Below are 24,854 nucleotides of genomic sequence, written 5' to 3'. Positions count from 1 at the left end.
GGGAAAAGAAAGCTTATGAGATGCAGGTTTTGCATACTGCATTCTTCGAAAACAGGCCAACTGGCAACCCTCCCTCCTCCTCCTGCATTTAAGAATACATTACAGGATTCTAAGTCATGAGCAGGAACAATACAACTGCCGGAATATCAACTATTATATCGCTCCGCAGGTTCATTAAATGTATGTATTAGATTTTTTTATAAGCCAAACAATAATAAAAAATGAATAATAAACAGGGATTCACCAAAAACAACAATTCAATTGGATATTTTTTCATCTTTATTCAAAGCCATGACTTAGTCATGCTGTGCTGAATTCTGAATTCTTCACCAACTACTTCAATCTTCTGGAAGTGTTTCCCTATCTCGCTCTCTTTGTTTGCCGGGCTCTCTCTTAGGGTTGAGTACAGTGTGTAGCATAAATCTGGTTGGTGATGCATCACTACTGCACAAAAGTGCAAAGTAGTAAACCGCTCACGTTCCAAATGGCCAGTGTGAGAATATAAAGGGGAGAATGTACAGGGAGGTTACTAAGGATTGTTTGAGAATTTGGGCAAATTCTGAAGTTGAAGACCAATGCACTTTTCCCATAAGGCACACAAAGTAGTGGTACTCCAGGCCCTTTTCCTTTTCCCTGGAGGGATCCAATAAATGCACTTTCCAGTTCCAGGGACTGAAAATCAGACAGTTCTTGCATTTGTAGTTTTTCTGGGCAGAACTCAATAGCATTGTAGGTTCTTGCAGGGGACACAGTTTGTCCTAATTCTCCTTTAAATGTGCCCCAGCTATAGGGATGGACAAGTGTTCTTGTAGAAGCACATGTGTGATAAGCATCCTCTCATTTGACCGCCCTTGCCGGCCAATTATACAGCTGTTACAGGGCAACACCTCCACACTCTTTTTCTTTTTTAAATTGAATCTCCTTGGTCTCCCTTTCAGTTTCTCTTTTTGTGTCTCTCATTTAGCGTTGTTTCCCACTCTTTCTTCTTCTCTTCTCCCCCTGCAGCAAAGGCGGGCTGGCGTGGTGATGACCAGCCCGCGTGTCCTTTAGTGTCCGATAACAGAGCCTTCCCATCAGCAACCTGCCTCAGCCAAGCAAGGCCTGGCTAATGGATTTGGCTGGCAGGCATGCATCCCTTCATCCCAGTGCAGCCACCCTGCTCTCTTCCACACCTCTCAATTATTCAGTCTCCACTTCTATGCAAATGGTTTCCTATTGAGGAGAAAACCTGCCATCGGTTTCATCTGGTTGTTATGTGTGCTGATGCGTGGGACTCCAGAGACTTGTCGGCTGTGACATATGGTATAGCTGGTGAGATGGAGCACGGTGGCTGCCTGGTGATCCCTCATCTCCTCCTTGGTGAGACTCCATCAGACCAGAACCATTAGAGGCTGATCTATCGGAGTGTCGCTCACAAGTGGTAACACTTTCTAGCAGTTCCCTAGCAACCGCCGCAAGCGCTGTTCTCTTTCACTGTAATGCTCAGTTGCTAAGCTACAGAAACTGACAAAACTACACATGGCTGATCTCCCTATGGTGTCAAGGTTTTTTTTTTGTATTTTTTGAAACTGCATTGTTATTAAGAAACTGCTTCAATGATTGGAAGCACAAAGGGCTCGATATGTCTCCCAGCATCTGTGATGTGTCAGTGTGGATGTTTCTCACTTTGTGTTTGATATGCGAAACGGTACCCTTTCATGGTTTCATTTTATGCTTGATTGTAGGCTAGAGTGTTTATTGATGGGTCACTAGCTGGCGTCCGGGGCACGCCAAGGGCATGGAGCATGGAACGGGTGATAGTTTTGGAATACCGTGTAATTAAAGCGCATAAAGCAGCCAGCCTTGTCAGCGGCAGGAAGGTGTGCTGCTGATTTAGCCCCACCCCTCCATGCTGGCCACCTGTTAAAGGAATTATTTCCTTGTCAGTGGTGGGAGGCTGCCTTCATCAGGCAACCGGCTTCTTCTCTTTGTGCACTGTAAGGCCAACTGAGGAGAACTGAAGGAAAGGGCCTACCCCTAGTAATATCAATAACCTTTGTGTTCCTGTTACCGAATGCAATTTAGATTTAGGATACACTCAGGAATGTTGTCTCGAGATGGATTTGAGTCAAGAAATTGCATTGCATCTTGTATGGAGCATTGAGGACCTTATGGGACTGTAACTTCTTCCTAAACTCATCAGGGAGGCATGGTGCCCTTCCAGTTTCCTCTCTCAGCAATGTCACACCCCACCTTAGCAGATGCTTTAAGAAAACACCAGCAAGCGCATTTAGCCCCAGTTCACACTCTCATATTTCATCTCACGTCCACTGAGGTTACTTTTCCATTTTCTTTCCCACTGCAGATATTGCAAGGTGAAAATTGTAGGGTATCTGTTTATTTATGAGAACTGCAGTCAGGGCAATGTATTTACCGTAGCCATGAATCTCTGTGTGTTTTGAAGAGGTCTCTGAGGTAATTTGTTGACTACTCTGGTTTACGCTAACAAGGTACGGGTAGACACTCCCCCAGATGGCAGGATGCCTCTGCCTCCAGAGATGCCGGAACACCACGTATTGGCAGGGCCCGTTCTGCCAAAAATAATTAAGCACGCTGTCACAAGCTTTTTGCTGTATCGGCGCAAAATTTTGGTTCAAGTCTCAACATGGGAGAAGACCTCTGCCTCCAGTCTTTTCTTATCCAGAAGCTCCACACATCTGGTGACTCAAGCCTTTCTACTCACAATGACATTACCAGTGCATAAGAAGTTGTCTTTGATCAAGTATCTCAGGCTGCTTTGTAAACAAGCAATAAAATTAGATCCTCGTGGCATTGTAATTTCTCAATTGTTATTGCCCTCCATATCAGACATTGCACATTAACAGAAACGATGCTGTGCCTGTCCATACAGCTGGTACCGAGCATCCACTACATTTCACAATAATCTACACCACATATAATATACATATTTGCAGCTGATGTGCAATTCTAGATGGATGATTACATTGTATTGTGCTGCAGCCCACATAACGTACGACTCTCATTTCTATCTACATTTTACATCTTCATTGCCACTGTTTATAAGACAATATGGTCGTCAGTGTAGAATCAGATTTTTTCATGTTTCAGCTGTTGTCCACTGACTCATCGTCTACAAAGGGATGTTTTACTTTGTAAACATCAACTGATTGCACTGTTTCTTGAAATGGCCCATTTAAGTACATTATTTGAGTTCTTTACTCAATCCATAATTTGATTCCACTCACTGAAATGCTCCAGGTTTTTAGCATCGTTCATAAGTTAGAGCAGCCACTCTATGGTAATGGTAATGGTCTTATTTCATTTGGACATGCATCAGATTACCATTGAGTGCATCCCATAATCAGTTCACAGTTCCACATGTCCAAAAGGAGTAGGAAGAAGCAAAGCTTATTAAATTCTACCCCTCCATCTGGTACTTTTACAATCAGTAACTGTTACATTTGTTCACTTCCTGCTTTCCATAATACATTTTAAGGTTCATTCATTCACTCATTTTCTACCGCTTTTTCCTCACGAAGGTCGCGGGGGAAGCTGGAGCCTATCCCAGCTGTTGGACTGGTGGCCAGCCAATCACAGGGCACATATAGACAAACAACCATTCAAACTCACATTCATACCTATGGACAATTTGGAGTCACCAATTAACCTAGCATGTTTTTGGAATGTGGGAGGAAACCGGAGTACCCGGAGAAAACCCACGCATGCACGGGGAGAACATGCAAACTCCACACAGAGATGGCCAAGGGTGGAATTGAACCCTGGTCTCCTAGGTGTGAGGTCTGTGCGCTAACCACTTATTATTATTATTTTTTTAATAATGGCACCTACTTTATGTGACAGAGAAGTGTGAACAGACTCAACTTTCATATTTTCTTTACGTATACATCATAGATTCTCAATATGTTTTGTGAATTTGTAAATGCATCATTGTCTTCTCGGGACATGTTTACCTTTCCGCACACCCTGAGTTATGTAATTGGTTGTGAGGCTTTAGAGGATAAAACCTATTTGTGTCAATCATTTATCCTGAAAGCTCGCAGACATTACTGACAGCAACGTTGGATCGTCGTCCATCCTCCTTTGGATTCTCTCTGTTGCTCCAGTCAGGTGTGAAGTGCTATTTTGAGCCCAGTCTGAATGGCAGCACTGATGTGTGCAATGTTTTTCACTTGCTCTCCATCATTTCATTTCATATACAGGTGCAGTTTTACTTTGAAGGCAGCTCTATCTGGCTAATATTGACGTTGTGCTTCTCGTTGGAGGACTCGATGGGTTCATTTCATTACAGCTTAAAAAGTAGAACTGAAAGTGACATTTCTTACACAGAGAAGGTTTTGAGACCTTGGTAGACCTCTGATTTGTTAGAATTTTGTACTTTATTCACTGTCGAGACAATATTCATGAGTTTTAACTGTCATTCCGATGAGAAAGGAATGGACAATATGTATCAATGTATTCACTCCTGAAAAAGTGCAGTAATTTACAACTCACACTATTCTAAGTAGACCGTCAAATTTCAAAACAAAGAAGTAAGAGTGAGACAACCATTAAACTGAAATAGGGTGTTCATCAGTTGATGATGATAAGTACATAATGTACTGTACTGAAGTGCACTGTAAACCCGAATGTTCAAACTACTTAAATCAATGAAGTTATGCATACTCAAAGTTCTTAAAAAAGTTCTAATAACTTAATTATGTGGGCGGCACGGCGGTCTAGTGGTTAGTGCGCAGACCTCACAACTAGGAGACCAGGGTTCAAGTCCACCCTCAGCCATCTCTGTGTGGAGTTTGCATGTTCTCCCTGTGCATGTGTGGGTTTCCTCCCACATTCCAAAAACATGCTATGACTCCAAATTGTCCATAGCTGTCTATGGACAATGGTTGTGAATGGTTGTTTGTCTATATGTCTATATGTGCCCCTGTGACTGGCTGGCGACCAGTCCAGGGTGTACCCCACCTCTCGCCCGAAGACAGCTGGGGTAGGCTCCAGCACCCCCGCGACCCTTGTGAGGAAAAAGTGGTAGAAAATGAATTAATGAATAGTTAACTTAAAATTTCCTTAAAAGTTCTACTTATAAATGTTGATTGCCAGTTGCATTATCTGTCTTTTCAGTTTATTTAACTTGTATTTTTTTATTAATATGAACTATTTGCATATTTTTGTAACCTACTTAAAATAATTTGTAGTTACTGATAAAAAGTATCTATTAAACATGAATAAATCAAACCAAGAATCAATTAAGAATAAATCCATTGCATCAAATAGATTAGTACTGTGTAGGTTACACATGCACACCTTCTTCCTATGGAAAGAGTTGAAATGAGAACGAAAATTAAAGAATGGAGAATGCATGGCAGAGAGAATGCGAAAAAGAAAGCTTTTTCTCTCTTCACCCCCAAATTTAAAAAGTATATCTAATGTACAAATATTAAAGATCTGATATACTCAAATGTTTGAGTTTATGAACTCAAAAAACTGATTGCCTCACTTTTTTGAGTTCTGCTAACTTATTCGGGTTTACAATGTGGATAACACACAAATACAATAATATTTTTCATAAAAGGACTTAGCAATGAGTAGCCACTGGTGATAACCGCCTAAAAATGGTTTGGGCATAGCTGATGCTAGTGTTTCCTGTAGGCTAGTGGGAATGTTGCTCCAGGTGGTGAAGATAGCTTCACAAATGGCATCCGCTGTCTGGAAATGATGTCCGTTTTTGAAAAACGCTCCTTGCCATCCATCCCCAAATGTTCTCAGTTGGATTTAGATCAGAGGAACAATGCAGGCGGGCTTCATGTCCCGTTGAAAAACCTAGTCATTACCACACAGACGAGGGCCTTCAGTCATGAGGGATGCCCCCTGCAACATTTCCATATAGACAGCTGCCGTTTGGTTTGATGCCCCTGCACAACCTCAAGTTCCATTGTTCCATTGAAGGAAAAAGCACCCCGGATCATGATGGCACCCCCATCCCCACCCTCCTCCACTGTGCTGTGTGATAAAACATAGCAGGTGGGATCTCCTTATTGAGTTGCATAAACAAGCCTTTTTTTTTCATGTTAACCGTATTAAAATAAAAATAATGTACAGCGAGGCAGCATGCTCAATCTCTTCTGCCACATCCACATCCCAAAGTTCTCTCAATTATGTCATTAAGTCAGTATTTTGGTGAGTGTAAGATCAGTGTCTGTGCAGCATGTGGCACTCATTACCTCAATACTTCTACGAACAAGAGGCTGTTGTGCAAAACAGTGCACTGACATTAATTATAGAGGCTTGAGTAGAGGGACCAGGGACAGCCTTCCGTCCGTAATGCTATTTCTTCTGGGTCAGCACCGCTCTTTGTTTGTGTGAGATCCTATTTTACGTGGGCCCCATGTTTGTTGATGATATGGAAACATCACCCAGCTACCTGTGACACCAAATGCTTGCTCTAAAGTGCACGGTGCCATTAAGGAGAGGCATTAATGCAGGTCTGCTGAGAGATGTAGCGGAACTCTGTTATCCCCTGTTCTTATCTGATGGCTGGTGCATGAAGAACGCCGACATGTTATTCCCCTACTCTCATAACCACTTTAGAAATGTTTCCCTTATAGATTGGATGATTGAAGTGTTTTTCTCAACATTGCTCAGAGCTGTTTTCTGAGCTAGTCATAAAAAACACTGACATTGTCTACAGCAGCCACATCTTAATTTGGGAGATGCCGAAACAGTTTGGTCATTCAAGGTATTTGTTTCTATCTTTAATTTAAAACCATGACATTGGCTGATTCACAGTATCATCATCACACAGCAACTTAACACGCTCATATTAACTAGTTTTCTTGAAAGAAAATGGAAAGAAATATGTATATGGATTTTTAATGATGTGAAAAATCAGATTGTGAAAAAGTGCAGTTCCCTTTTCATGTCAAATGTTTATCTGTGCTTTTTCACGGTGTATGCACAGTATGTAAACGTCTGGTTTCAACTGTACTTTGATAGTATGAGTCAAATTTTAACTAACTGTCCAGGGTGTACCCCATCTCATGCCGGAAAGACAGCTGGGATAGGTTCTAGCATACCCACGACCCCAGTGAGTAAAGTGGTACAGAAAATGAACTAAGTAATAAAATCATCGCTATGACACAAAATGCACAACCCCAATCGCACTAATATGAGGAACTAATAGCCACTTCGTTTTTCGCTCTGGTTACTATAATGTATGCTGGCTCCGGTGCCATTATGATTAAGACGTTTGGCGAATATATTGATGTACATGTGCTCCAAAAAAATATATATATATTCATATATTTATATTTGTTGAGGGTGACCATGTAAGTGTGGAATAAGTGTTGTATTTCCCTTGGAGTAACAATGTTTTTTTTATTTTTTGTACAATGAAATGAAAAAAGGAGAGAAAAGACAAAAAAAAATCTGCGGATCCAAAAGAGAGGAGTGGGCTAGATTGGAATATCTTTCCTCCCCTCACAGAGATGCTGCGACACTATCAATCCGATGCATGAGCACCCAAGCACCTTTTCCTACCAAGTGTTTTTCAGCTTTATTCTAGTGTGTTATGAGCAACGTATTCCCAGTAGACCGTGTTTCCTCAAGCTTCTGGTTGTTCCACAAGCACGTGCACAGCCTGGTATTGGTGTTCTCTATCCTTGGAAGGTAGTACATAGCAGAAGTGAGGAGGGGCCATTCGTTTCTTTCTCTGTGTTTCTCTTTGTAGCTCTCAATGTAGCTCACCATGGTCCGGAACCTAGCATGTTTGGAACATAAAGCCCTGATCTGGTGTGTGTTTCTAGTGGGTCCATCTATGTAGTATACCTTAATCCCTCATTTATAGTGGTTAATTGGTCCCAGAGTGTTAAGTGAATTTATGTGAAGTAGAATTCCTTGTTTCTAAATCGAATAATTTCATAGAAAATAATAATAATAATACATTTTATTTGTATATATGTATATTGTATATTTGTATTTGCGCTTTTCAAAATACTCAGATGCTTTAGAGAAAAAATTTAGTTGCATAAAAGCAAGTAAACAGAGTAAAAGATGCATTAAAATACAACATTCATTTGTTTATACAGAGCTAAAATATGGATAAAAGCGGGGCACAGCAGTCAGGTATAAAAAGTTAGACACTAAAAACTGATTTAAAGACGTGGGTTTTTAGTTGTTTTTTGAAACTGGGAAGGTCGGGGCAAGCACGGAGCGAATTTGCTCTGAGGCTTTGTCTCCCCAGGTGGTAAAATCTGTTTGCTACCTAAATAGGTTTTTTTTTACATTGTTAGAGTCATCTAGATATGAAATAACACCCCTATAGTCACCTTCACACTTAAGGTAGACATAATAAGAGTAAATAAGCCAATTGAGACATAAATAAGACATATTATTATTATTATTATTAAGACATATTGTGCCATTTCAAACCTGCAATAAATGTCTGTTGGTCTAACAATCATCTCCGGAATGTGGGTGTCTCACCAAACATTAAGTAATTAGATGTAGTTATTTACAAAACTATTTTTAAAAATGGGTATTTCTGTATCATTCCTTTTGCTTTTCCTGATTTCGGACCAGGACAAGGCGGAGGCCCGGTTGTCGGTTCCCCTGGCATACGGTACCCATAAATGGTCTCAGTGAATGTTTGGCGGTAGTATGAGAATGACCTCTATTTATTCCAACAAAGCAGTCCTTGAAAACAGCTTCAAAGCTTTGGCAAAGTTGTAGATAACTCTCCTTTGTGTGAAGGCAAGGAGAAGTGCATTTGTGGGACTGCAGTCCTGTGAGGTGACACAAGCTGGATGGGTCCTTGTTACAGCTCCTTTAGTGGCGCGAGCCGAAACACACACAGACAGGAGGCTGCCCTGGTCACTCTCACAGATGGAGCTGTAATGGGGCCATGCACCAGCTCTGCTGACGGAGGTCTCTGGGAAAAATAGGACCTCTATAGTCCTCCTGCTGTCATTTTAGGAAACTCACACCGTACTCTCTTTAGCAGAGTGTCTCCAGGTGTTGCCGAAAAAAAATTAAAGAGACTTTTGTCAGTGCTGCCACCCCTTTAAGCTGGCATAGTGACCCTCTTTACCATCTTATACTGTTTGTTTCTATATTTTGTTTATTATATTTTAATTGCTTTTGTTTTCGATTTTATTTCAGACGCAATAAACTGCAACATATTGCATAAAAGCAAACCACAACTATTATGAGAAAGATTTAGCACCAGATTTAACATGGATTCATTTTCCCCCCACCAGTCTTGCATGTGTGCATTTTGCTGTTTGTTATGTTGAAGCGGACATACTCATAACCTATGCCTACACATAACAGTTTATGTTAAACTCATAATTATGAGTTCAGCCTGTAAATGTGTAGCAAAGTAAAATGCTGTGCACTGCTATTCATGTAAAGCATTTCTATTTTGCATTGAAAAACATATACAGTAAAGTCTCGTTATATCGATATTGTCGGGAGTCGGAAAAAATATCGATATAACCGGACTGTTGATATATCCGATCCTGCGCCAAACTGCATTAAAAGTGGGCAATAATGCACTCGACATTGTTCTATAGTATAGAAGCTTAAATCAATCTTTGCTTAAGGATTTCAATACCAAAAAAAGAACACGGCGAACGGCTGCTTCCAGTCAACTTTATTTTTCACACTTCCACCACCAGAGCACAGCACACACGCCGATTCCCGCACTTCCTGGTTCACAGGTCATGCTCAACCCACCCCACATAGCTGGCCAAACACATGCCTGCAAACACATGCCTGCAACAGAAGAACCAACTGCGTACACAGGAGAGAAACCACGAACGCCAGCATGTACATATGAAAAACAGTGATTATTGCAAGCGATAAAAAGATATCTGAATACAACACAATTAAATACATGTATTTGTACGCTTGTGTCTTCGTTGGAATAGGTGTATATGCTATGTCAGTTGGTTCTTCTGTTGCAGGCATGTGTTTGGCCAGCTATGTGGGGCGGGTTGAGCATGACCTGTGAACTAGGAAGTGCGAGAATCGGTGTGTGTGCTGTGCTCTGGTGGTGGAAGTGTGAAAAATAAAGTTGACTGGAAGCAGCCGTTCGCCGTGTTCTTTTTTGGTATTGAAATCCTTAAGCAAAGATCGATATAAGCAGACCAAATTGGCTGGCAGGAGATGAAAAGGGCATCGTAGTAACCGGATTATCATAATAACCGGGTATCGTACTAACAGAACTAATTATATCATAAAAGACTAGAAATTTGCCGGGAAATGAAAATAGTATCGTAATAAGCAGTACTTCGATATAACCGATATCGATATAACGAGACTTTACTGTAATTCTTTGTTTCATGAAACAAATGGAGCGGCCTGATTAGTTAGACTTTTCAGTGAAAATATTATATTTCATATATGACCCAACAAGGTTATATAAAGAATGTAAAATTATATTCTATAATTTGTTGTGTGTCGGGGATTTGTTGCGTAAAGAAAGTGTCGTGGCACAAGAATACAGTATATGAGTACCCCCCTATTGCGTGTGAATGGATTCGATAAGTGGGCTGTGTTTGAGAGGAACTTAAGTGCCAACATTCTAGTCGTCCATTATCATCACCTCTTTTTTTCTCCTTCCAAATGAACTGACTTCTTTTTCACAAGGTAAGTAAGGGTCAAGAAGAACTCGGTTAAGTGCGGTTAACTACTAATTTTGAACATCCATTCATCCATTTTCTATACCGTTTATACTCACTGGTATGCTGGAGCCTATCCCAGCTAATGTCAGGTAAGAACCAGGGTACATCCCTGGTCAACCAAACGCAGATTTTTTCAGTACTGTTCTGTAAAGATTGTAGGAATCTGATCTGTGAGTGTTCATAATCTGTCAATTCTCAGCACAGTTTCCTATCAAATATACATTGGTACCATTACATCTCCATCGAAATGTCAGATAATAGTATCAGCAAAGCCCACATCAGACTCCAACTAATGTGTGTGTGAGAGAGAGAGCGAGAACAGACCCTTGTAGAAGCATGATATTGAAGTCTGACTATGTTTGTTGCCCTAATCTTAGAAATGTAGTAAAAATCACAGCTGAGTGGAATGCTCAACAGTAAAGATAAAAGGCTACATTGATGCTGTGTTGTTTGGTTTCTACATTTTATAGCAAACAAGAAGGCCAGTTGCTATCAAAGCTTTGCCTTAACATGACAAATTGCTATTTCAAAGTATCTTTGAATATTGGCTACAATCCTTCATCTGTTTTTCCATTTGAACCCAGCACTAAAAAACAGATATTTACAGATTTTTGCAAAAAAAAGTTTTTTTATTATTATTTTACATCATAAATAAATCATCAGTACATTTTTCTGATTGCATTTCATACGCCAAATTTACCCAAACGTAGTTTTACATGGACTTGTGTATGTAGGTAGGACTAGCTGAATTATAAATACACACAATGGAAAGTTTTGGCATAATTATGTGTTGTTTTGAAAACAGCAAAACACACAACAGAATATATAATATATAATTATGCACCGGGCTGCACGGTGGACAAGTGGTTAGCGCGCAGACCTCACAGCTAGGAGACCCGGGTTCAATTCCACCCTCAGCAATCTCGTGTGGAGTTTGCATGTTCTCCCCGTGCATGAGTGGGTTTTCTCGGGGTACTCCGGTTTCCTCCCACATTCCAAAAACATGCTAGGTTAATTGGCGACTCCAAATTGTCCATAGGTATGAATGTGAGTGTGAATGGTTGTTTGTCTATATGTGCCCTGTGATTGGCTGGCGACCAGTCCAGGGTGTACCCCGCCTTTTGCGCTGAAGACAGCTGGGATAGGCTCCAGCACCCCCGCGACCCATCAAAACCTCTTCAGAGCGATCTCAGTGTCTCAAACTGAATTGCAAAACTTAACCTTATATGCACTTGTTATCCACCGTTCATTAATAGATGTAAAATAAGAAAAACAAAATATTATTTTTGGTGTTTTAGTTTGACTTGCTAACACTACTGCTATCCTGCAAGGTCAGGCCAATCAATGATGCTAACATTATGCTACTTATTTAGAGTAGTATCTCCATTCACTGACAGAACTGTATTTCTAAACACGTTTACACCACAACTCCCACATTCACTTTGTACTGGCGACATACAACAGGCTTTGCCACTTAATGAACCAAGTGTCATAACCTTGGATTATTATGACTCGTGTATTTGAGCAGATGACTGACAATGAAGGTATTTCTTCCTGTGAACCGTTTTCCATTGGTGTTAAGGTCAAATTTGTGTGGGTGGCTAAACTCACAATTAAACTATGAATTATGCTTATGGCAGTGTAAAAGGTAAAGGTAAATCCATTACTTTGAGGATATCCTGTGCTTTGTGGAAGACAAACTGACGTGTTCCTCAGGTAGTTAGTCAGAGAGAGCCTATATTGATTTAACCCATGTGGGCGGGGAAGTTAGTATGACCACTTCAAAGTGTCAAAATATTGAAAAAAAATGTATTCATTTAGTCATTGTATTGCTTGAAAATGCTTAGGCCAAGAATATGGACAATTTGTTTATATACAGTATATGCTTAAAAAAAGCATATCCCCGTGCATGCGTGGGTTTTCTCCGGGTACTCCGGTTTCCTCCCACATTCGGAAAACATGCTAGGTTAATTGGTGACTCCAAATTGTCCATAGGTATGAATGTGAGTGTGAATGGTTGTTTGTCTATATGTGCCCTGTGATTGGCTAGCGACCAGTCCAGGGTATACCGCGCCTCTCAAGACAACTGGGATAGGCTCCAGCATCCCCTGCGAGCCTAGTAAGGACAAGCGGTAGAAAATGAATGAGTGAATGAATGAACAACAAGACGTATTCAGCCATAAAACAGTGATAATACATTTTTGAAAAACTGCAATATGATGTAGTGGAGCACGACTGTATAGCCTCCATCACGGCAGTCTGGCTCTGTATGTTGCTGTTATTTCAGTTAAGTTAAAAATATATATCTCTATAATTTCCTCTCTATAGAAGGACGGCAGCAACAATCTTCCAGCTCGCCCATGCCGTGGCTCTTTCTTGATGAAAAGGAGTAATGTGCGCCTCAGCGTATGATATTTCTCCGTATTTTATTGTTAGATTAGCAAAAAAATTGATGTCACACTTAATAGACATTACACAGGCTGTAGAAAGTCAAACATTATAGTGGCATATGCTGACAAACACATCGACCCAAATCCAAGTGCACTCACTGATGCTCATAGGCTTGGCCTATGAAATGTGCAAATTCAGCATTTTTTACTGATTTTTTTTTTTTAATTATTGGAATCATGCAAAAAAAAATACATTGATAACATAGTGTAGTTCAAGTAATAAAGGCCATTCCATTCCATTAATATTTATTTTAAGTTCATTTGTTTTTTTTGTTTTTTAGCTGTTCATGCCTGCCGTGACCGCACGTCACCAATGATTTATGTATTTAATATGGTCAACCTCACTTGATCTTACCCCTTTTTCCTGTTTAAATGTGAGGCATTTTCACGACACTTGCACAGTGGAAATGCTCACTGAAAGCCAAGTGTATGAATAAAGCAGGTCTCTTCCATTTTTAAAGAAGGGAATATAAATGCATATCCCGGCTGGGCATGTGGCAAATGATTTGAGGTTTGCAAAAAGCTCCTCTTTCTGACTGGCATGGCAGCACGTGTTAAAGGATCACTCTGCACGCTCTGTCACCATGACAACACCAGTTCCATGTCCGAGTGGGTGTCCACACTTCATTTAGTAATCCTCATTGAATAACCTTAGAGCTGCTCTTTTCTAATCACGCCGAAATATTTCAAAATAGGAAATATTACCCCTTCTTTTGTAAGTTGTGGAAGTGGAACTTTTGTAGCAGTTCATATTACAGTATTACATTTCAGGTGTAAGTTAAGCTTTATTTATTAAGCACTCCAAAGTAGTGTACAGGCTCAGGAACAATGCAATAATAAAAGCATAATAGAGAATCTAACAGATTATAGAGAAAAGTAGAAAATCAATACAAGCTGAAAAAAGAATGAAATATTTAAAACGGTGTCGAGCTCAGCTTGTGTTAAAAGCCACTGTATGTAAGCTAGTGTATGTAAGCCAATGTATGTAAGCCAGTGTGTGATTTCAAACGTTCCCAAGATGCATTTTTATTTACAGAGGGAGAGAGTTCCATAGTTTTGGGCCTGTCACTGCAAATGGTCAGTCTTCTCTGGTTTTGAGTCTGGAACCGAGACAATGCAAGACAGATTGGTCACATGACTATCACTTTTACCATCACCCAAGACTCTTGTTGGCGAAGATGGCGAGGAGTGATTCAGGAGGCTAGGAGATGTCATCTTCGAATTCAATAGTGTTTCTCGCCTGCTTTATGAAATTGCTGGCACCTGTTACTCTCTTTGGCCCCATGGCTGGTTATTTTTCAGGCACATTCAAATAAAATAAAAAAAAGTACAGCAAAGTCTCGTTATATCGATATTGTCGGGAGTCGGAAAAAATATCGATATAACCGGACTGTCGATATATGCGATCCTGCGCCGAACTGCATTAAAAGTGGGCAATAATGCACTCGACATTGTTCTATAGTATAGAACAATGTCGAGCAGCTTAAATCAATCTTTGCTTATCTTTGTTCGTGGTTTCTCTCATGTGTATAGAATCTATACACACGAGAGAAACCACGAACGCCAGCATGTACATATGAAAAACAGTGATTATTGCAAGCGATAAAAAGATATCTGAATACAACACAATTAAATACATGTATTTGTACGCTTGTGTCTTCGTTGGAATAGGTGTATATGCTATGTCAGTTGGTTCTTCTGTTGCAGGCATGTGTTTGGCCAGCTATGTGGGGCGGGTTGAGCATGACCTGTGAACCAGGAAGTGCGGGAATCGGTGTGTGTGCTGTGCTCTGGTGGTGGATGTGTGAAAAATAAAGTTGACTGGAAGCAGCCGTTCGCCGTGTTCTTTTTTGGTATTGAAATCCTTAAGCAAAGATTGATTTAAGCTGCTTTTGTATCGATATAGGCAGACCAAATTGGCTGGCGGGAGATGAAAAGGGCATCGTAGTAACCGGATTATCATAATAACCGGGTATCGTACTAATGGAACTAATTATATCATAAAAGACTAGAAATTTGCCGGGAAATGAAAATAGTATCGTAATAAGCAGTACTTTGATATAACCGATATCGATATAACGAGACTTTACTGTAATAAAAAAGTCAAAGCTCGTTTGAGCTTCCTCTATCGCAATAAGTCCTCTTTCACCCGTTCAGCAAAACATACACTCGTCAAAATGTCCATCATGCCCATTTTTGATTATGTTGACACCATCTATAGGATGGTGTCTCAGTCTACTCTGAAGAAGCTGGATATTCTTCACCACTCTGCCATCCATTTTGCTACAAGCGTCCCTTTCACCACTCACCACTGTGAATTATATAAGTTGGTAGACTGGACATCACTCCATACCAGACGGCTCCGTCACTGGCTCCTGCTCATCTACAAAACCATACTTGGCATCACACCCTTCTATCTCTCTTCCCTCTTACATCTTTCTCACTCTACTTTCAATCTAAGGTCCAGTAATTACATCAAACTCTCCATCCCCAAAGTTCGTCCCGTCTTTGGACGCAGTGCTTTCCGGTTTGCTGCAGCTAATGACTGGAACACCCTACAAAACTCTCTAAAACCGATCAGCCTTCACATCGCTCTCTGTCTTTAAACAAAACTTGCAACTAATTACATCTGACTCATGCACTTGCTGATTAGGCTTATTGCCATATCCCATTGCTTTAATGTTGTTGTTTGATGCTTTTGTATTGTATGTATTGTACATATTTACTGTATTGATATTTGTAATTTTATATAACGTTGTTCTTATTTTCAGCATGCCCCTCTCCCGTCAAAGTGCTTTTGCTCTTTGTTCAGGCTGCATTTGTAAATAAGAATTTGTTCTTAAATTGTTTGCCAGGGTAAATAAAGGTATAATAAAAAAAATAATAATTAAAAAAAAATTAGGCACTCAATTCTGCAGAATGATACCGTATAGTTTGTTACATTGCAATATGAAAACAGTATGAAACCCGGGGCATTTTTTTGTCAAACCTTTGTCAAAAAACAATTGAGGTTTGACTGTATTTCTCTAAAAGCCATATTGTATTATGAGATATTTAGCTTTAGTACACCAGTGGTGTTTTAAAAAACTGCATTGACAGATTATTATTATTATTATTATGACTTAATAGGCTTACTTTCTATATCATGAATACATTAATACATGTAAAATGTTGTTTGACCAATAGTCTTATTTTTGTCAATTACTGAGGCCTTAACAGTACTTCACTGAATGTTATTAGTAATGCCTGACATTACCGCGTTACAGCAAAATCTTTGATTGCTTTTGTGTACATCTTGTAATGCACTGCTAACATTGTGTGTAATTGTTTCTCTGCATTAGTCATATCCTGAGTATAAATCCTAATATAGAGTACTAACCTTGGTCTTACGGACAGGCCCTCAGGCACGATGCATGGAACCATTCATTAAAATGGAATAAGAGCTCTTCTAAAAATTGGCTGTTTAAGTTTTCGCATTGGTAATAAATTCACATGAAATAATCCGATGATAATGGCACTTAACAAAAAGGAAAATAATGACTCCAGTGTCATAAGGGAATGAATGCACCATTCTAAAGGAAAAATCAAATTTTTTGCACGCTGCGGATCAAGATGATTTGCTTTGATTACAGCCATCGCCATCTTGTCAAATAAGATAGCATTCATATGTTTATGTGTGCAGGGTTTTTGCGGTCTGACTAAATATTAGCAAGCCCATCTGAAGGTGGCAAAATGTGCGACATCAGCTTTTGGGCAAATTGCAAAATAAAACAGTGTTATCTGTGCATTCAAGCCAATGTGGGCCGTTTAGCAATGGGTTTCTTCCCAATGCGCTGCCGTGATAAATTACCCTGAAAATGACACATCTTGCTGCAATGCTGACTTTTGTTTTATTTTTCGGTTTGGTTTATGTTTTGGAAGAGAAACGAATAATTTAATAATCATAACGTGGACAATTCACTGAGATGTATTTCACTGGGACTTTTTTTCATCACACCATGCATCTTGTAACTTTGATGATTCCATGTTGCAGAGTCTGTTTCAGGTTTGTTTTGTTTTAATTGCTCATTGTCAATATCTTCTTGCGGTGGATCTCAATTATTTTCTGTCATGCTCCCCCTGGGGGAAAGAAATGTTTTAGTGTTTGGCGCTAAATTTGCAACACTATTGTTTATACAATATGAATCTCATTTGCAAGTATGCATTTAGTCTGTCCTTGGGGTATTGCCGTAGTCAGGAAGTAGCCACTGTTTGCCACTCCTGTCTCCCGTTGAGCTGTAGAAAGTGTGTTATGCTTATTATGCATCTGTTTGAGTAGACATTTAAATGTATAAGTCGTTTTCATATTTGGAGGTCTTCCAAATCACCAGGTAAATCGCTAATGCTAATCGTGAATGTGTGTATGGGACTTGGGATGTAAATTAACATTGAGGTAGCACATTAGTTTAAATGCATGTCTTTGGGATATGGGAGTACCAAGAGAAAACCCATGCACTCACGGGGAAAACGTGCAAACTCCACATCGAGTTACCCAAATGGAGATTCGAACCTACATAGATCTTCATATATGCATAATAAATATGCATAAAAAGCAGAATTACAGTATACTCTTTCTACTCTTTCTATCTTTGAAATGCTGACAGCGTGCTCCCTCTTACTTATTTGGTATTTACAACATTGTTTTTGTACATCAAGCATCGTCGCCAAGAAAAGGAACATTCAGGTACTGTCACACTACAGTAGATGATGTGGGGGGGGGGGAAATCCCTTGTGGGATTAAGCAAAGTAGAAGCCTCAAAGTCTTAACAGGCAAGTGAAAATGAAAGATTGATTAGGCCGTGAAGTGCCGGTCCTGCTCTGAAATAGCACAGCACTGTTCTAAATGAAGCCTGGATATTTAAAAATGATTTTTTTTTTTGTTGCTAAGAAAGTGGTGTCTTTGAAGTGTGCATGTCCCCTTGGCAGAAAGCTGTGGAATATTTTAGTAGGCCTGTCTAAGATGATCACACACCACAGTTGGTGTGTTCAGGGGTCATTTCATGTCCAATCCATCCCTAGCACACCCGACTTAGCAGAGATCGCTTGCCACTAAGGGCGTCTCAGCTCAATTAGTTTCTTTTGTGTGTGTGTGTGTGTGTGTATGTGTGTGTGTGTGTGTGTGTGTGTGGTTCAAGGTAACAAAGAGAGTTATGCTCCTGTGTGGCGGCATTTGCTTGTGTCACCATTTGGCATTTGAGATTTCATCAAAAATACACTTACCTCTTGATGTAATCTGTGCAGATATGTAAATATGAAGGGGAGTAGACCTGCATTACCAAAATATAGGCTGCATTTCATTTATCATGGAATGGTTTCTCACAGCAACTTGTATTTGACCAATGTATGTTGTGAAGTGAATCTAGACCAGTCCCAGTGACACTTCATTTAGGGTCAGCCTCACACATGCCAATGAATATTCTCATTCATCATTATGGTTGCATGGTTGCAGCCATAATTTGTCTGTAGGTATGAATGTGAGTGTGAATGGTTGTTAGACTTTAAGTCGACTAATCCAGGGTGTAAACCACCTCTCGCCAAAAGTCAGCTGGAATAGGCTTCAGCATGTCCTGGTCAGGATAAGCGGCATAGAGGGCAACTCTCGTCTGACTCATGCTCTGAAATCGATAATAAAGCATGTTTGTCTGAAACGTGCCCATGTGGTGCTTGCAAGCCTGGTTTTCTTTCAGGTTTTTAGTTAATATGGGAATATAATATTATAATAACTTCATATTCAAATTGTTTGGGTCGAAATAAGATATCAAAATGTTTAAAAAATGAGTTGCTCTCTCCCATCCATTTTCTATACCGCTTATCCTCATGAGGATCGTGGGTATGCTGGAGCCTATGCCAGCTGTCTTCGGGCGAGAGGCGGGGTACACCCTGGACTGGTCGCTCTCCGCTGTTTTCATTTTGTTAAAGATTGGAGATGCATTTTGATTGTTTTCTGTGTGCAACTATAAAAATATGTTTTGTATTAACATTTTTGGCTTTCTGGAATGGATTAATTGGATTTACATTATTTCTGGTGGGGAAAAATGTTTTCAGTTAGCATCCGTTTCAGTTAGAGTAAGACTTTCTGAAACATATTAATGATGCTAACCAAGGTTCCACTCTGCATTTCATGAATAGTGTCAACATTCATTCATTCATTTTCAACCGCTTATCCTCACGAGGGTCGCGGGGGTGCTGGAGCCTATCCCAGCTGTCTTCGGGCGAGAGGCGGGGTACACCCTGGACTGGTCGCTCTCTGCTGTTTTCATTTTGTTAAAGACTGGAGATGCATTTGATCGTTTTTTGCGTGTAACTATAAAAATATGTTTTGTATTAACATTTTTGGCTTTCTGAAATGGATTAACTGGATTTACATTATTTCTGGTGGGGAAAAATAGATTCAGTTAGCATCCGTTTCAGTTAGAGTAAGACTTTCTGAAACATATTAATAATGCTAACCAAGGTTCCACTCTGCATTTCATTAATAATGTCAACATCTGAAACATTATAAGGGAACAATATGTATTTCATATGTTTTCCCTGTTTTGTGCATCTAGCAATTTTGTTCAGCCGCCTCCCAAAGTGTAAAAGAGGGCTGCAAGTAATCCTTTCAAGACACCAAAGATAGATGAATGTACCTCTCAGCTGCACAGAGATAATAGCACATGTGTCAGTATGTGCTTCTCAGCAAAGACGAAACACTGATGGACTGAAATGTGTTGTACTCTAATGGATGACAATGATAATAAAGAGTAAGGGCTTTACCAAAGGCTCTGCAGAGTGATGATGAAGACCTATACTGGATGGATAATCAACCAGAACAGAAAAAGAGGAAAAAAAAAACAGCTTTATGCTGCGGTAAGGGCAAAACCTAACCTTTTAGCTAATGTCTGTACACACTAAACTAAAAGTTTGTTATTCTTGCAGAAGATTTTCATTTTCACTTAACTTTGTTGATATATTGTCAATTGTCATGCAGCCGTCTCCAACAAATAATCAAAAAGATTCGAATGTCTTGAGAGAGTCTATTTTCTTCAAGTAATACTCACATTTCCTCCAAGGACCAAGAGCCGAAAGGTCTTCATTGTTTGATTTCTGAGTGTTACTAAAGAAAGTGCCAAGGTGTTTTAGAGCGCCAAAGCAAATACGTGTCTTCCCTGCAGCATCTCTCCTTGGTTACTAAGTGAAATATACCTTTCACCTTCCACACCTTCAGCTGTATAAATATTTACCTGATGTGGATGTGGTCAGGATACAAGTGGAGACATTGATACTGACTCTTTAAATTTTCATGAATTCACTACGAGTCTGTTTTTTTGCACTTGCCCACACTAATTGGAATGTTGCTCCTCTTGACGTGAAGAATTCATGAATCATGTACGAAACACAACTTAGCACGTCTCCCATTGTAACCATATTATAGCTGCTTCCTGCCAAAACGGTCTGTTTTAATTTATTCCACCTAAAGCCCGCCTCAGGGCATTCCTACTTCACTGTGATTGGTCACATGCCCAAAGTGCTTCTTAACTATGAACCATATAAGGAAGTCCCATCTGTGACATCACAAAGGGGCTGTTTTACCACGCCTTTTCAAACCGAGCGTTTTGAGCCATCCCAAACTTCTTTCAGGGCTCACTTCCAAATGCACAAACCTCATTTTCTGAAACTTTGGGATCGTTTAACATGAGAATACAAAATTTTAACATGTGACCACACTTTCTGTCTTAGTTTTAGGACTGTAGTGATGTTGCCTATTGTTGTTTATTTTCTCTGTGATGATTTCTTTATGATGATTTCCACTTCCATCAGGGAAAAGTACGCCTCTTTGGTTACCATGGTGGATCTTGACTTTGTGATCGATAGCAAGGTTTATTTAAGGAAGCGGCTTAAGTGCACTGATCCGGGATTGGTTTCACCTGGCTTGATTAATCTGCGTCTACTCATCCTGGCTTGGGCTTTGTGCAGCCAATAAAGCCTTGACGTTTGATTTATCCTGAATGTCTGAATCCTTGTGCAAAGCGAGCAAGGAGTTTCCAACCAGTAGCTCACTGAAGGGTCAAAGAATATTCCCCCCACTCTTGAGTATTTATATATCTGTTTGGGTTGCTATCACCATAAAATAGTATAACAATAATGATGGCACTGATTAAGTGACATTCTGCTGTGTAAATAAAATACAATTGAAATGTTGCCAGTCATATTAATAAAACACAAATAGCATACCTCTCTTTTCTGATTGTCAAAGTAGCTCTAACAATGATAAAAGTTGGAGTCGGATGAAATGTAAATGAACAAACAGTTTATTGTTGGTGGTGTTTTCATGCAAAATGTGAGTTGTGGATACCAATATTTTGTTCATGTTCTGGCAAAACAAGCTTATCCAGTTTGTTTGGGTTGAAATAAACAATGGGTTGAAATAAACAATGAAAGTTAAAACAGTTACAGTTAAAACAAGTAGTAGCTCTTGGCTATTTTGTAAAAGTAGTCAGTCTTGCTTGGTTAATATGGAGGTCACATTACAGTATGTAAATGGAAATTGTTGGTGTTTTATGGAGTTTTATTTTGTAGAGGGCTTTATAGTCAAAATAGGTGAATGCCATTACGTGCGTTATTTGCTGCCTCGTGCAGAATGCACGTAAGGATTATGGCTGATGATAAAAAGTAGTTTTCCTTTACATTTATTTTTAACTGCACTCTGTAGTATACACTATATAGTTTAGTACTGTCTTATTTTGTCAAGTGTAGTAATGTGTTGTGAGTCAATTTAGCAACATCCATATATTGTTTGCCATGCAGCTGCTGGTCCAACCTGCCTGCTTTGCATAAACGTTTTTCAATGCACTGTATAATACTATACTTTCTTATTCACTAGGTGGCATATATTTCTTGTTAACCTCAACCTCTACCAGGTTGTTGTTCTTGGCATAATGCTGGGTGGTTTGGCAGCCCACTGAGAGATTTTATAGTCACTTAGTCTTACACTGCATGCTGTTTTAGAACTACTGCCAACCATGTAACCTTGCTAGAGGTGGCTGGTGTTTAAACTGGGCTTTTTGTTTTGTCCCTTTCCAACAGTTGTGATTCACACAGTGGGTCCAGTGGCCAGAGGTCATGTGGGCCCCACCGAGACCAACGACCTCACCTCTTGTTACCAGAACTCCCTCAGGCTGGTGAAGGAGTACGGCTTGAGCAGTGTGGTGAGTAGTCCATTTTTTTTCAATATAATTATTGACTTTGGGTAAGACTTCAGTGAAAAAGCAGACTGTTTGAATTTTGTTGGGGTTTTTTTGAGGTACATAAACAAGGATTTAGCATGTTTCACTGAAGATACACTTCTTGAAAGCACCTAATCTTCTTTGTTTTGACAAAAGAAGCAGTAAACAAAAAAATGGTCATTTTTTTTCCAATGAAAATATTCAACTTACCGCTGTGCAGAAATTAAAGTCTTTGTATCTACATACCTTCTTTTACATATTGAAGTATTTTGAATTACTAAAGTTTATCTATTTCAGTGTTTGCAAATGTTTATTTTGTTTTTATATTGCCCTGGGTAGTGGGTAAACCATCGCATTCAACTGTATTTGATTGAGGGCCTGTGTGTGACTGAGTCCAATCTTTTAGGCACACATATTGGGCCATTGGAATAACACGGTAACCAAGGTGGAGGATGAGGCCTTCTAGCGTTCTCTCACATTGCATAAGAGAGAACCATTGGTGTTGCAGCACACCAGCTCACTCTGTCCTTGGTGTTGGATTCCAGCTCCTGGACTACTACACTATAGAGTACTTGGCATGGTAGTCAGATGCTGTCCAGTGTAAACACATGGCCAGTCGAGTGGAGATTAGGTCTTAATGATCGTGGCCTCAATGTTCAATCAGGTTGACTGTTCAGAACCTCCGCGTTTGTCATGTTGTCCTGCCATCTGATTCCCATAAATCAACACGGGGCTGTGATGTGCAAATGCTCAAGCTGCCCATGTTGTTTTCTGTACAGTGGAGCGTCCAAATCTCACAACTATAAAAGGCTGGTGAGTACTGCTTTGCACACCTTGATTTTGGACAGGACACAGGAACAGGGGCGGCCCAGTGTCTGACTTGTTTACTCATTTTCTTGTCGTTAGGACCATCAGATGATATTATACTCCCTAGGTATTTGAATTGGTTGATAACTTTTAGCTGGGGGTTGTGTGGCTTATGGACTAGGTTGGAAAAGTAGTCTTGAAATCACGGCCTTTGAACAATAACATAATCTATGAGATGCCATTGCTTGGACCTTGGACCAACAAAAGATGGTATTAACATGACCACATTACGTGGGAAGGCAGCCCCCCAAAGGGCTTGTCTGCTTGAGTATGCCAAGACTGGTCCCGGTGGACTATGCCGAGGAAACCACTAGTCTGGTTCAACAGACACAGAAGATGCTGTTGGCCATCCACTGTAGCCAAGGTGCTATTGGACTTGGGCTTCTGTGGTCGAGAAGTGCTGCCTATCAACTGTTGGATGCACCATTGTTGTCTTGTACTTAAAGGTGTCTTGGTGAGGGTCAGCTGGTTTTTGGTGCATAAAGTAAGTAACATCAAACAATTTGTGTTCATTCGTCCAAGCCTGTGTTTATCCAGCACTCCATCCCAGCTCTTGCTGTCATTTCCAACCCTGGCTTTGAGATCATTGAGTATTACAGGCTTGTCACGGGAGGGTTCTGTGATTGTCCCTAACCATAACCCGAACCCTAACCAGGTTAATGTCTCTCAATCTAATACATACATACATAACAATCTAATACATTCCATATCGTGAGATTGAATTTTCTCCAACTGTGGTTTTTGACCGCTAAAAGGCCCAACTGCCAGCCACAGCCAGTCTGTGGTAGAGGAGGCTTTGTTTGGGCCAACTTTTTCTCGTCCCTTCCCTGATTTAGAAAAGCGCTGCTAACCAGTGCTGTCCTAAAGAGGCTGCTTTGTCACCCGGGATGCTTTCAAACTTCCTTTCTGCCCCGGATTTAAAGAACAACCACTAACCCACAAGCTGTCTATGTGCAGGTTTGGACCTATAACTGCTAGTGGTAACCGGCTTATTTGTTAGGAGCTAGACGGGTTATGGGATGTTGATAGGCAGCACCTCTCGACCACAGAAGCCCAAGTCCAATAGCACCTTGGCTACAGTGGATGACCAACAGCATCTTCTGTGTGTGTTGAACCAGACTAGTGGTTTCCCCGGCACAGTCCACTGGGACCAATCTTGGCATACTCAAGCAGACAAGCCCTTTGGGGGGCTGCCTTCCAAACGTAATGTGGTCATGTTAATACCATCTTTTGTTGGTCTGTGTGTCATTCTGCACATTTTTTAATTTGCAAAGCCAAATTTAATAAAACATAAGGCATAGGGATTTGTCATTCCAAGCATATATATTATACAACAAAATCCAAAAAGAATGCAAAAAATAAACATCATTCTAAAGAAATAAAACAGTACTGTATATAAAAAACTGCATATCTCCATATCTTTTTTATTTATTTTAAACATTTGAGTGTTTTAAACACAATCAACAGCGTGCACCTTCCCTGTTTTATAGATTTACCTTATGCAACGAGGGTAAACAAATCAGTCTCTCACCAAATGGCCACAAATCTCATTTTTAGTCCCAGCCGACGGCCCCCACAACATCATCAGAATCCAA

At 40.1% G+C, this 24,854-nt stretch overlaps 1 protein-coding gene across 2 annotated transcripts in view; it reads left to right on the top strand.

Annotated features, from left to right (window-relative positions):
• Positions 1-24,854, top strand: part of macrod2 (mono-ADP ribosylhydrolase 2) — a 452,466-nt gene that overhangs the window by 253,806 nt on the left and 173,806 nt on the right. For both annotated transcript variants that reach the window (XM_058058340.2, XM_058058339.2), the window contains exon 6: positions 22,253-22,374. In XM_058058340.2, coding sequence (XP_057914323.2) covers positions 22,253-22,374 — 122 coding nt within the window. The remainder of the gene's footprint in view (positions 1-22,252; positions 22,375-24,854) is intronic.

Source organism: Doryrhamphus excisus, linkage group LG20 (genome assembly GCF_037039965.1).
Source record: "Doryrhamphus excisus strain RoL-2023G ecotype Guam linkage group LG20, RoL_Dexc_Guam_v1.1, whole genome shotgun sequence".
NCBI lineage: Eukaryota > Metazoa > Chordata > Actinopteri > Syngnathiformes > Syngnathidae > Doryrhamphus > Doryrhamphus excisus.
Note: the sequence above shows the minus strand (reverse complement) of the source record. Positions and strands in the feature narration are given on the sequence as shown.